Source organism: Ischnura elegans, chromosome 10 (assembly GCF_921293095.1).
Source record: "Ischnura elegans chromosome 10, ioIscEleg1.1, whole genome shotgun sequence".
In the NCBI taxonomy this organism is placed as follows: Eukaryota; Metazoa; Arthropoda; class Insecta; order Odonata; family Coenagrionidae; genus Ischnura; species Ischnura elegans.
In genome coordinates, this window is record NC_060255.1 from 79,447,362 (window position 1) to 79,462,459 (window position 15,098).

Consider the following 15,098-nt stretch of genomic DNA (forward strand, 5'->3'; position numbering starts at 1 on the left):
TGTCCAAGTTTCAAATATTTGTTTTTACACCATATTCAGATGTTATTATTTCGCAATTTTCCACTTTCCATAACTGTTCTTAATATCTCCTCATATTTGGGGGACATATATATGTGACATGTGGTTATTCGTATATATTTCACATTTAACTTCGGTGCCTTGAGATTTTGGGGGAAAGTTATTTAATATACAGGGTTACCATGAAAGAATGGTGTGGTTTCAATAATTCATAGGAAAATAGTAGGGATAAGAGGGCAGAGCTTCTTCAGATTCCTGCTTGAGTGCCTTGAGGATGGGAGGTTAAGCCGTGGTCCCCGTGGCTCCTTTCATTAAGAGTAAGCTAATGTTGACGCCGGGTTTCTCTAATGACTAGCAAATAATTTCACGCATATTGAAATTTATTAATTATGTAAAACTACTCTTTGAGTTCTAAAATTAAAAAAATATATAAACTTTAAGAAATTCTGTTTTCATTAAAATCATGTTCACAACCGCACCATTCGTATGATGACCCTGAGTTTTATTCACCCCTAATTTACGGTGAAACTAGAAAAATCTGCTCGCCCTTATTTTCCGGGAGTAAAATTGTTAATGTCCTCCGCTAAAATCTCATTTTTTTAAACATACACTATCGGACTTCCAATGAGCGTTAAAATATATAGCTGACCTGCGGATATGGTGTATTTAGCCGGTTGAATTTAAAAGCAAACATCTGAGATCAGATCAATTTCAACGCGCAGTATTTTGGTCTGTCGAGTGCTGATTGAAACAAAATTTTTTAGAAATTACACAATGTTTTTTTTTGCTTTTTAAGTGTGCACTAGTAAATTTTGTATCCATATTAAATTACCAAGCTGTAATCAATTCTTCTAAAAAATAATTATATGCCTATTAAAATGCATTCCACATATACTTAAGTTCTAAAATAATTCCTAATTCATTTCTTTTAAACATTTATAGATTTTATTTTGCTTACATTTTAATTGAAATGTATCACAGTTTCGTATTCGGTTATAATAACACCCACATCTAGCTATTTCAATCGTTTATGATTTTTAAATGGATCAGGATCAAGAGGTCAGGTGAGCTAATAGGGCAGCATTCAAAATGCCAATCATTATCAATGCAAAGGGTCAATCAGAGCTGTTAGCGTCAGTTAGGCCAGGCAGACGATAGGCTAATGGAATATTCAGCGCTGTGAAAGCCGTTTTCCAATCTACACCCGTAGCTCGGTGTGTTCTGCTAACTGATGTATCGATTTAATGCTATCCGTTGGGTGTGAATAACTTCCTTTCTTTCCTGATGAATGACGAGACCGCTCTCTGCGTTGTGGGTAGAGCAATAGTCACGCTAAATACCCAATAAATCGGTTTATGGCAAAGTCAAAACGGGGCATCTGTTATGATTAAACATCTGTTTGGGGTATGACTACATTGGCGTGACTAATAGCATCATACCCCTGCATTGGGATATTAATGTGTATAATGGGGGCGACGAACTCTGAATAAGTTACAAGGTAAATTTATGGAAAACGTGAGCAATTAAGCTACTCCTGAAGGCAACCATTCGTTTAACTCATGTTTTCTCCTTAGCACGTCCACATATTAGCTTATATAGTAACTTTAAGGCCTATGCCAAAGCGTATTGGCGATTTTTCGCATTGATCTACATTATTTTTTCATGGAAAAAAGTTCAATTCCATAAAGACCGTGTAAAATATGTGTTATTGCGAATATTAAAGCTCATTATTCAAGGGATGACCGCTGACTAGCCAGCCGACGGATACACCCGAAATGAACTAAAAGAGCGAAAATTATGAGGAGAAAATAATAATTTGCCTTGACCGAGATTGAAATTCGGGTCTCTCTCGGTATTCCTATGTGGAACAGAGAGCCGACTCATTTGTTCAGCCGGAAGATTGGTTTGATTAATGACGATAACCTTAATCCCCCTGTATTATGTAACGACAGCTAACTCACATTGTTCACAAATTTCTAGCTACCAGAATATTATTTCTTCTGGATTTCTATAGTGGAGGCCGATTGTTAATAGTTTACTATTTTACCAACTTCCTTCTAGTTTCTACCTAAGGAATGAAGTAATATAATCAAATATTATCCAATACGTATGCGTCAGTAGAGATATTTTACCGAAGGAACTGGAAGAAGAATCCGTTCTTCGATGGAGCAATTAAAAGTTTTAAAAAATGCTCGGTAACCGTAGGGTAATTTTAACATGGTTTCCATACAGGGTAATAGCTAGTGTGTCAAGTAGTAATGGGCCAATCAGTGGTTTTAGTAATTTCAATCACCTTTCACTATTCACTTGAGTGAATGAATCGCAAATGATCCATCGCCGGTCACGACCGATGTCGTTCACTACTCATGCATATAAACACGACCGGTATGAGTGTATGATTGTTTAATATCGATATCAATCATGACCTACATGATTCAAGTACCAAATTACGCAAGATAAATGGAGAAAGGGAAAATAAATAGCAATTCAGTGCTGTAATATTGGTTCGTCTCACGGTGTTAATAATGTTAGCTGGAAAACTTATTGTTTGGTATTCGCGCCGCTTGTGGGCTTTATTTCTATGTAGCATTGAAAGATTTGCGCCCTCTTTTTGGTACCTGTCGGTAATTTTTTTGTTAACCCATATCTTTTACTCGGTTCATGAGGCGGCAAACCCGCCCTTAGTCGCTGTTACACCGTGCTACGGTCAAAATCCGATCCTCAAACTACCTGAAATGTGAAAGAAATCTTGGGTGAATCGCTCATTGCTCTGGGCCCTGTTTTTATAGTCAATTATTTTCTATGCTTTTCATTCATAGCGAATATCCAGCTCCTTCAAGTTCCCGCCACTCGCGGACGGTAAGAGAGACACTTATGGCTTGGAGAACTACCATCTGAGTCCATGCTTTGTAGTTTTCAGTGTCTATAATAAGTGATTGCGAATGACCAAAATGACTGTGCCATTCTCCGAATTGATCCAATTCTTCTACCAATCACACAGAAGATCTCGCACGCGACAGTTGGTCGCATTCTACCGACGCATCACAAACACTAACACCTCCCGTCACACGCCTTCTGAGATGGTTTTCAGGGATTGGTGAGTTGATGTACATTTATATAATAAATTACCATAAAAATAGGCCATTGGCAAGATAGTATTGACTTTGATCTTTGAAAAATTGACCACGCGGGCATTTATTTATATGCTAAGGATTTAATACGTTTCATATTGATTGCAATTACTTTTCTGGGTGGCAAATTTAATGAATAGGTATGAAAAGCATAGTATTAAGTTTGTTTGTTATAGTACCTATATCGCTTTATAAAATTTGAAACTTCAGACAAAACGATAACGGATAAGATTACACACTTGTATGGCATTGTTCTCTAGGGTACTAAATATCAATAGACATAGAGTCATGCTTGATGGTGTGTGTATATGTAATTGGTCCAGTTAGAAATTAAAGATACTGAAATAGGAAACTTGAAGAGGAACGGGTATCTTCCCGAAGTAGTTCAGTCAAGTCCTTACCCACCTATTACAGCGAACATCATGGCAAGTAAATACCTCTTTAGTCTCCTTATTTTCATTTCAGGCTATTTCGCTCGAACTATTCATTTATTTTCCTCCAATTTCGAATGTGTTTGATGATATTTACTTCGGTATCTAAAATATTCATGTCATCATAGACGCATCACACCAGCATCTGTCACATGAAATCAATATTTTTTATTATGCCCTTAATTTATTTTGAAATGCTGTGCTTTTCGTATTTTTACATTATTTTACAGTCATACAAGCATATTTAAATGATATTTTGTGAAGCCTTGGTCATATACCTCTTTGTTAATAAATTATCGCTAGGCGAAGGTTCCAGATCTCATATATTCGAAATATTTACACAAATTAGTTATTCTGGCCAATTATTCGACTGGATGTTTTTACGAAAAATCACCAAATAATGCATGTCGCCATAGATTTTTAAAATTAATGTGGAATACCATGCATATATACCCGCATTATGACACCAAATGAAGAAAATAATTCATGTACCAATAACTCTATTTGAATAATAAAAATGTCAGAGACACACCTGCTTTCATTTTATTCCCATTTTGCTCTCCACTGCATATGCCTAGGCATGATTCAAGCTTTACATCACCAATAGAGTTTATACATATTAAGGAGCTAATACGAACTAAAATTATTCATTGCTAGGTTTAATTTTCCGGGTGATTGGAATAATGAGTATTTATAAGTATAAAAAATGCTAACTCTAATGTCACATTTTTATCGAATATTTGGTAATTCATACTTTTAGATTTTTGTGTGGTTTATTGATTCCAAACTCCCATGGTAAATGCAGAAACTGATAGAAAATAGAAAATTTCACCAATGAACGTAAATATTATGTAATTTATCTTGAACTCACCGTTTATATGCATATAAATCTGGATGACCTTAGGCGGATGGGTTGATATTTGACACTCGTAGAGTCCTTCGTCCATTTTGTTCGCATATTTAATCTGCAGCCTCCAGTTATTCGGGTACTGGAATTCCATCGTGTACCTCGAGTCCCCGCTGTATGTGTGAAGGCCGACAGTCAGAAGTTGGAGGTCTCCGTTTTTTCGCCGTACCCATGACACCTGCGGTGAAAAGAAAGAGAATACTTAGAAGAATCCGTAAATAACGCCAAGAGCCGAGACACATCGTTGCGTAGGCGTTAGCGGAAGAAGGCATATTTTCATATTACTCTCAGACCGTGAGTAGGTCACACAAACCCCGTTTCTCGGTTACCTTGACAATGGCGTAACCATAGGTGCTTCAAAGGACGGCGAATAGTCATTATTCTGCTGAGGTATTTTCTGTGTCAAATTCATATGAGGGTGAACATGATTAAATGAAATATCTTTTTAAGTAAATTATTTTCGCTTTTGTACTTGATCATTGTGGATGAATGAGATCCTTGGGTCAGAATATTTTATTCACGCCATCAGAAGCCATATAAAGTATTCAAAGAAAAAAGAATTGACCCAGCTGTAATATTAAAAGAGTTACCTGAAAAATTCCATTCTTAATGAAAAATATCACTTTATGAAGGAAATGAAAGATGAATTATGAATGCCTTTTGGGTCACAGATATACGACTGATACTTACCTTAGTTATGAAATTAATGAAAAAGAAGAAGATCCTTTCAAATTTTACCATTTAAAACCAGCTAATTAAACGGTCCCTGGTCAAATCCTAAGTGCTGCATTCCGGCAACCTTAAATCAAACATTTTGGATGTGCCAAGACGTCCAGGTAAATTACTCTCTTATCTAGATGTGTGAAATCCTTATGCCAATTCTTGGGTGACTTTTACCCTTAAATATCCGAAACTCCTAACTTTGGGGTCCATGCAGTAAATTAGTCATTTTTATTCCATTGTCAACGTTTTTGGTACATTTTTCGGTAATTGTGTAATATATAAACGAGAAGAGGACTCTCTAGTATTATTGATGCGTTAATGAAGTGGACTTCACGAAGGATATTTATTTTTTCTTCGCTCCTCTGTATATTTTCTCATACATAGCCCAAAAGTTTTTTTATCTAGTCTACTAGATTTATCTATTACATTTTAGTCCCTGTCCTTCACTATGAGGTTCCTTGAATCATAGGTTCTCTTTGAATAATAGCGATTTTTAATTGACTCCTATTGACTTTGGGATTATAGGTGCGAATTATTATGTACATCAGTTCCACTTTGACCTTGCAGTATTTTATGATAGTTTCATTTATGAGATTAAATTTTCTTTCCTTGTTCACCAGACCACATTAAATATTTCAACCTGTTGTGTCCCTCAACGTTTTAAGATTTCGCTTCACTGTTATTTGCATGCATTATAATATCTCGTGCAATTACTCCTGTTATTTAGCATATATACCCTATGGAATGTCTTATTTAATGAGCTCTCTCGGTCTTGAAACTAATTTCACCGCAGGCATAGTCACTTTACAAACTTTACATTATTTCGTCGAAATTCGACTTTTCTGCGCGTTGTTTTGCTCTCAACATGTTCATGTTTGACGGGATACACGGTAGGTAATATTTTTTATAATACCATTTTTTATAAACATTCTTCATTAAAGATCAAAAAATAGGGTTTTGACCACCTTTCTTTGCTTTAGGACCACTGCTTGGTGTTTTGTATGTTGCGAATACTCACCTTCTTAATTTTTACATTAAAAGTTAAGCAATGCAGCGTTATTGGGCAAGCTAAAGGTAGATCAATGTGTGTAAATAGGACATGACATAATAAAGTATTATTTCCCTCGCTCTTCACTGACGTTTAATGAAATTTTCCGGGCATGGAAAATTGTCACGAAAGTCACTCTGCGGAAAATGCTAATTTCGTCATCCACAGAGATAAAATGTTCTCAAGCACACGTCTTATTGCATTGCCACGCTTATTTAAACCTCATACATTTCGTGTCAACTGGAGAGGAGAAATGTGCATATTTTAACTTTTTTATTTTTTCTTACATCAAAGGCCCCTGCTTCAATTTTTATGTTTCCCTTTTTCCTCGATCCCTTACCCAGGATGGCATTGGAATTCATTCTTCGAATCCTTTTGAAGACGCACCTATTATTCTTAAAATAAAATGCAAATCACTGTATCCTTTTTGAAAAGTGCAGTTTTGTGCTACGCGTAGTGGAAAACTTTGTTGCGCAAAACTCTTCGAATTGTAGAAAGAATTTCTTTTATCGGCACCAATCTTTCTCCGAATCCAGGACAATTCGGGGAAATAGATTTCAAATCGGAAGTGAGATTTGTGATAGGATTCATTTCGAGCCCGTTTTGGATCAGGCAAATAGGCTATTGCAGATAATGATCTCAAATCACTCACTCGGAATCAGATAATAAGATTACAAAACCCATCGTAATTTCCTCAGTAATGGGAAAATAATCTCTTCTAGCGGCCTGGGTGCGCTTGAACGTTCGTTTAGGAATAAAAGATTTTTTTACCCATAAGTATCCCGCACAACACCACTTTTTTCGATGATTATCAACTATTTGGATTTGCACGATTGATTTCAATTCTAAAAAATAAAATGTATCTGAAATGAAGATTAAGTAATGCCAGCGACCTGCCGTACGAACATTGAGGATTACTTTGACGATTACGATGACGACTATTAATCGATTAGTTCATTCCATTGAAAAATTTATGCTATTCGTATCATTCATATCATAGACTTTCTGCATAACGAAATCATTCAGCAATGAAGCTGGAGACTATTGTGCGTATTAAGACATAAATCTATGTCAATTCGGCACACGTTTTCCACGGTTTAACTTGTGCTCAAGACTAATCTTAACAAGAGAATGAAAATTTTATGATGATGGTAATGAAATCAGATGTGTTAAGCATTTGGCATCTTTCAGTTAAATTTTCAAGAAGCAATGAGTTTTCACTAGTAACAATCCACGTGACAAAGGTTTAAGGTAAAAATGTTCCTAGTGATTGGAATAAACATTGCAAAACATAGGAGAAAAGAATAAGATCGTTGGAAATTAGGTCACGTATTCTATTACAAGCCTTATTCACGGACAAAAACTATCCTTGAAGTCCAATTTTCTATCACTGATTAAAACAAAAAGTAATAGTACCACGATATTATTTTTTGCAACGAAATTAAGATCAATGTTCAAATTGTTCACTTAAGTCATGAAATGGACCTTAACCATCGCCAAAAAAACATTTTGGGGGTGTGGAAAGGAATATTAGGTCTATATTCCCAAATTGCGTCTGAGAAATATATCTTCTTTGTTTTTCGACCTTGTTTTGCAATGTAAAAAATTCATTTAATATTCCGAGAACTCTCCGCAGTTTTTATATTGTGGCTAATTTATCCGCAAACTTCAGAGAATGCATGTGCTTAAAACAATCAATTTCTGTGTAGAGATGAGTTGTATTGGCTGTAAAAGGAACATTGCTCACCTATTCTTCTTTTAGGGATCACCATCTAAATATGTCGGTTTAAAAAATAACCTTTGTCAAAGCCATCAGGTTGGTTAATTGCTGCTGAGTAGTGACAACTTCTGGTTAACAGGGCGCTTTTGCTCACCACTGGATAAACTTATTTTTGTACTCAACCCTTGGCGCGCCGCTACTAAATGTACTATATTAAGAATAAAAGATTATAAAATTGGACTTGGTAATAAAAAATTTTTACTTTATGGATCATAAATCCGTCAAATATTTAAAATAATGACCCTGGAACTGGAAAAATTAGCCTAAATTGCATATTCTTCTTTTTTTTTCGCGATTTTCCACCACCTAAAATTTTTCCGATGCACTAGCCGAAAGGTATTTAAAAACGCTTCCGGAAAACATTTTTTCTTCGTGGTCCTCTCAAAAATATTTTATGAAAACATGCGTTAGAAATTTTCAAATAGACGCCACTTCTTTTCCCACTGAAAATTCTTGAAAACAATTGGACACTTGCTCCATTAAATAAGCTTTCAAATGCCGCAAACTGCATTAAAAAATAAGCTTTCTTGACCGGCATATCTAAAAAAGAGCGTAAATCGTATTTTCGAGGTAGCCGGCCCTGGTGGGCCTCTAGCGGGATGGAAGTGTGGATAGGTTTTTCCTATTTGATCCCAAATCGCATTCCCTAAGTACGGAAAAAATCCCGGAGGGGGGACTTTTCACCCTCTTATTCAGCTCTGACCTTTTTTACAATTAGAGGGGCCATGTGGAAAAGTGTAATAGTAAGACAAGTGAAGAGTCTAGTCTCGAGTGTAGCGATTTATGGTACTGAAGCGTGGATACTTAGATAGGCGGACGAGATAAGACCGAATGCCTTCAAGATGTGAGTTAGGAGGAGAATGTGATGTGGACAGCTAGGAAGAGAAACGACGAATCGCTAGACATGGTGAGCGAGGGAAGGAAATTTCTGGACGAGATAAGACGGGGACAAAAAGTGTGGATGAAGTGAGTAATGAGTGACAAGGGCGGTTCCAGGATTATTTCTGGGGCGAGTACAAGGGCCTGGCAGGAAAGTGATATTCTCATTCTTGAGATTAAAAAAAGATACAACAATTAAAATGCGAAATATTCTGTTTATTTTAATGTGAAAGTTATTGATATGAAATTAAACGATTGAGGCTTTGCTATACACAAAAACAAAACGGACGTAATATTAAACGTAGTGAAATGTCTGTCTAGTTTTTTAGTATTTGGGGATACGTGCCGCTATGCCCCCCCTAAATCCGCCTATACTGAGCGAAGTAGCAATGCTAAAATCCATATTAGAAGATAAGGTAAGGTAGCGAGGGGATGGAAGAGAATAGGAAATATCAATGAAGTAAAATGCAGTATGCCTTATTGAGAATCAACGTGAGTGGTCAAATGTAGGCTGTATCAGCTAAATCGCAAAACACTCTACGTGAACCAGCCTTAACAGGTAGAACACTTTAATAATGACTCGATTGCAATAATAAAATTACAATATTTTGTTGAAAAGCACCAGCTATCTTGCAGCAATCATGTTTACTTAGTTTAGACAAGTTCAAGGTAAGACCGTCTTCAGAACATCATTTAGAGTTATTTTATGTGTAATTTAAAAATATAAAGCAATCGAAGCTCATTTTAAGGCAAACAGTGAACTCCAATTAGTAGGGTTTATTTAGAAATTCCCTAAAAATGAAAAAAAACTTCATTACTTGGACCTGCATCCTATAAAGCTCGCCAAGGCGCGATGGATGAAGATCAGACGAAAGTTTTCATATAAGACGTACGTGAGAGCGAAGCGAATTCCCCTTATGAACTCTAGAAGGATAAGGCGATGAAAAAATAACTATATTTTTAAAATCATATCTGCTGACCTGGAAACGCGGCGATACAGGAAAAGTTGGCACGTACCGTTTTGTCTTGGAGGAGGCTTATCCTGCAGTTGAGCGACGCAGTGCTGCCAACCTGCACGGTGATGTTGGTGCAGTTGATGGCCTCGACGCCCTCGAAGTGCGGTCCCCACCGGTGGTCGTGATGGTGGTGCTGTTTGAGACTCGAGTGGGTGTCGAAGATGTATCCGAGCATTGGGGAATCGGTGCGGCCGTGGGGAGCGGTGGGTGCCGTTGGGGGCGGGGGTCGGCCCTGCACCCGGCCCCGGGATTGCTGCTCCCGCCTCGGCGCCTGGGTGCCGGAGGCCATGGCGGCGGGCGGGGGCGGCGGTGGGCCTACTCTGGGGGTGGAGGCCGGAGGGACCCCGGTTGCCGCGTGGGGCCTCGTCGGCAAGGGAGGCGCTGGGGTGAGAGGCTCCTTCGGTGAAGTGTCTGCAAAGCAGAAGAAAAGTGAGAGATTAATATTATTTAATTACATGCAAAATCTGACGACAGTACGCAGTACGACAACTGTAATGAAACAGGAAGATTTTCATCATAATTAGACAATAATCCTAAGATTGGTTTGACGCAGCTTTTAATTCCTCTCTCCTATCCGCTAGCGACGTATTATAGCGTAGCGACGACTTAAGAACCTTTATCACCTGTGTTATTCCAGGCCGTCCCTTGCCCTCCTTAATTTCCATCTGTCCTTGTACGATTGTTTTCAACATATTCCCATAACGTGGCCTACTAGGTTGTTCTTTCTACTGCTTAAGGTTTTTAGAAGAGTACTCTTTTCTCCCACTCTTCTAAGCACTTCCTCATCACTTACACGGTCGATCCATTTTATCTTTATCATTCTTCTCCCAAGCACCACATTTAGAATGCTCTTCGCCGGCGATATTCTAATGACTATTTATTTCTTGTTTAGTCTATCGTTGGTAATTCGGCTTCGTTAGTAAGAAAACTTTTTCGACCCATCAAGCTTTTGTCTTCCTACCTTAATGTTTGTCCTACTGTCCTACCTTTTACTGAAGAAGAATATCTTAGTCTAAGTTTTGTTGATTTTCAGCTGATACCTGGCTATTGTCCTTTCCATATTGGCCTTAGCCTTCTTCAAATTATTCTCTATCTCGGCTATGATTGCTATGTCGACAGGAGACCGGAGCATACTAATTATTTGGAAGATTTTATTAACAAAAATTTTCCAATTTTTTAACAATTTCTTTGGCTACTTTTTCACGAATCGCCCTGGTATCCACCCTCAACCCTGAGAAGAAGACGAGGAAAGTTAATTACGTCATCATGAGGTAATAAGGCCTGATGCAAACAATCCTCGAAGGACAGGTGGATGGGAAAAGCTGCAACAGACTGTACCCAATTTCTTACAAAGGACAGCTTTTTAAGGAAGTAAAAGAAATGTGTCATAACGAACAAGTTAAGAAAGTGGAATGGAGAGGTATTTCAAGCTAATCTTAGAATTACTGACTTACAATCACGATGTTATCGACCCATTCCCACACATAAATTCACTCTTCAATGCCTAACAAGGCCTATTCTCTTTCATTCTATCCGAAGAACCAACAATCGTTTTTCGCTCTCCTCTCCAACGTAATATTTTTTAGATGCAAGATGTATAAATATTTCGTTGACTACCAAATGGCTATGGATTATTCATTTTCTTTTCCATTCATTTGAAAGGTGCTACTTTGAGTATAGCGCGTATCCATTTGCATAATGTGTGGCATCAGATACTTGTATCGTATATATGTAGAATATCTATAATTTTGGCTATCACAAAGAATCTCTATTAGTGGTGCTTTGTTGACAAATTTGGAGCATGGTGAGGCAATAGCACTTTAATAATAAGCCAGTAAGGAGCAGTTGCTCCATTTCCGTTGAACTCAATAGAATCAGAGATTAAATATTGTCCTACAAGGAAAAACATCCTTTAATAAGTAGGTTACAAACCTTCAGCTTCCAGTGCATGTGACACAGTAAGAAGTTCTTGATAATCCTCTCTCATCTGACGTAAAACTTTAATGCCCCTCAGCTAGATCATGGAAACAGTGAAACACGCTCCGCCAGAACACAAAGAGCTTATCTGTTATTCACCAGACATCTCTCAGTCTTTGACGTGTACACTTCGGGCTTAGCAGCATATTTTATTGTAGATATCGTAAACAACGTAAAGCGATCCACAAATATTGATAATATCCTACCACCTGAAGGTGTTTACCTCATAGTTGAAATGCTTGCTTCAAATAGATCACATATGCGGCCTAGAAAGCGTACCTAATCATTTTATTAATTTTACTATCCCAACTTTAATGATAAGACCATGACTTCCTTATTTTGACTGAGGATAATGCTGTTTGGACTTGAATCAACCTGCTATCATACTGCTGCTTCTCTTTTCACGGGAATGAAATACTTTTTCCTGGAACTGAAGTGACCTTTCCACTTTTCAGTACCCTTGTGGTTATTTTCGTCCTATTGTGCGCATTTTTAATAACTTTACTCTTTTGTTTTTGTTTGCCGCCTTTTTCCGCTCTTCTGAACCTCACTCTTTGTCGTCCAAAGCTTCCGCAAACCCTTTTCGTCTCCATGGTAACCGGTTACATTGCCCGTTGCTACCCAATCCGCCCATTCATTGTCTGACTCCGGTGGGAGGGGTCGATTCGAATCCCAAAACAGCCGCCTAGGTGGCGACACCGACTCTCGCCCCATCGGACGCAACCTTAGGGGCCAATTTGACTGCCAAGTCCTCGCTTTTCCCTCTCCATAGCGTGTTCCTCGCTTCATTATGCGAATCCAGAAGACAGGTGCATATCAAAGGACTCGTTTCCACCCATAAAACGACCACATACCATTCAACAACGGTTGCTTTGCCTCTGATCTTTTCTACTGCTCTCCACTGTACAATGCCGGGGAAGGAAGTGGACACACATGCGAGGGAAAATATAAAAAACTAAACAAAGAGAAAGAAAGTCGAGAGACCGGACGTGTCTTTACCCAACGGAACAATATCCTCCATATTTTTTTCGCTGAATAATAAAAAGAAGCGGGATATGTAGCGCTTCTGGAAAAGTGCTACCTGTCCCTAGACAATTCAAAAACAGGCGTCTGTTACCCCGTTGCATGAACCATGTCCAGTAGGGCACTAATTTTTTTATTGATAATTGTTGCAGCCTATGACTTTTGGAAAACCTCAAATCAGTAATCTCTACACTCTCACTTCAATTAGTAGCTTTATATTTTGTGGACGCAAGTTTGCGAATCTTCATTATTGTTTACAAAAAAATATGATATTGGGATCTCGATATACTTTCATAATAGGTGGAAAAATCGAAAATGCAGCCACCTGCACACAAAATTATCTAAAGAATTAAACATATTAAATTCCGAAAATTTACATTCACGCAAATCCATGCATTCAACTGTGAGGAGAAGCTAATGTGCCTATGCAGAAACATCATACTATATTCGCCGTAAAGTGAGTTTAGATATGCCTAGCCAGAAAGGGAAGAAGACGGTGATTTAAATATTTATGCCAAGTATAATAAATTTAAATACGAGATGAAATGCTTGTAAGAAAAGGGGCTAAAAATGTCCATTACAGTATTGTCATTGATCGCTATGGGAATGGCGGGGTAGCTTATGTGCTCTACTCGCTTTGTATTTACATGGAATATATATATAGTGTGTATTAAAAATTAACTCTTACAAAGGGAATGCTGATTGTAGTAAAACTTTGATGGTATTAGTCCCCTGACTTTGTTCGTATTACCATCCCCTAAAGATAGTGGCAACTGGCCTCTTTTCTCTGTTTTATTATTTAAATTCAGTGGGTTGTACTCAGCCTCACCAGCAATGGCATTCAACGAATGATACTACACTTGATAGTCAGGATGATAGTCAAGAAAGAGGAGATGAGTGAAAATTAAAAAAATCAAATAATTATTTTATAAGTCTAGTAAGTATTTTGTTCGAAACAATGTGCACGGCTACTAAACATCTATATAAAGTGGTTTTAATTTCTCATCTTGAATTAATTGAAATAAACAGGTTTAATTTATCAAATGTGAAAGCTGATGGTTTCCGTATTCAACATAAAATGAAAGGTATAAACTTTAACTAAATTTTATTTCCGGTATAGCTGTGCTTCATCATATTATTTTGGTTCATATTTATCCCCATGACAGCCAGCCACTTCAAGATATTTAAACATATCTATTAAGAAACATGCATCGTTAGAAGGAAACGGTGCGTGGAATAACGGATGAACATTACATTAGCCTTGCCGCTGCTGCAAAATGCTATCTAAAAATTCCGCTAAGGCATCTTCATTCCTGCACGTGCATAGATTTGAATCTGTGTTGGTTAAATCTGCCATAAATTGCGTTGTACTAGCAAAATTCCCCTTGAAATGAGTTTGATGCCTTTTGGCTCAATATTTTGCGTTTAAAGTACTTTTGTAAAGTGCTATAACGTGGATAGGAGCGTAAAAGTCCCAACCACTGCCATATTTATATGACAATGGTATCATCGTTACGATTGCGAAAAAACGCGAGACATTTTTTTAAAATCCGACTGTTGGGTCGTAAAAGTCAAACAACATCCAGCGATGTGGCTTGCATATCTTGTCTAGATTCTGAAACACGTATCTAATAGCAGGAAGGGGAGAGATTGTGGAGGAAGAAACAGGGCATTTCAGCATGAAAATTTATTTCTTTTGCATCCTCTAATATCGCTTGTGATTTTACTGCACTGTTGGCTTAAAATCGGCTCAATACTTTTGTTTCACATTATGAATGAGATGATGATAGAATAATATGCTTTATTCAAAATGATCTTGACTTGGGCTTGAACAATTATTTATGCATACCGAGCCTGAGAAAACAAGGGTGTCATTACCGCAGAATTCATTCTTTAACGCCATGTAAGATGCATTGTACTTTTTAATAGTATCTACACCTAAGTGAATTTTAAGGATGAGCAACTCCGAGAGTTGAGTGAAAAAATGAATGAATATCAAACTTGTTATTGCAATAAGAGAACAGTATTACTGAAAAACCTCCATGGTGATTCAAAAGTTCAAGCTGATAAAATAGAGGGCAGAGCTAGCGATTGGTAGAGCTGGTATTACGTGACTCATGAACGTACGACCATAAGAATTCCAAGTGAAATCGCCACGCCTTATG

The 15,098-nt window shown here is 37.5% G+C and overlaps 1 protein-coding gene across 1 annotated transcript in view; it reads right to left on the reverse strand.

Moving 5' to 3' along the window:
- LOC124167051 overlaps window positions 1–15,098 on the reverse strand; it is a 158,849-nt gene that overhangs the window by 96,449 nt on the left and 47,302 nt on the right. Inside the window, exons 2-3 of the mRNA XM_046544829.1 lie at window positions 9,935–10,344; window positions 4,452–4,665 (exon numbers count right to left, since the gene is read on the reverse strand). Of these exons, the coding sequence (XP_046400785.1) occupies window positions 4,452–4,665; window positions 9,935–10,344 (624 nt within the window). The remainder of the gene's footprint in view (window positions 1–4,451; window positions 4,666–9,934; window positions 10,345–15,098) is intronic.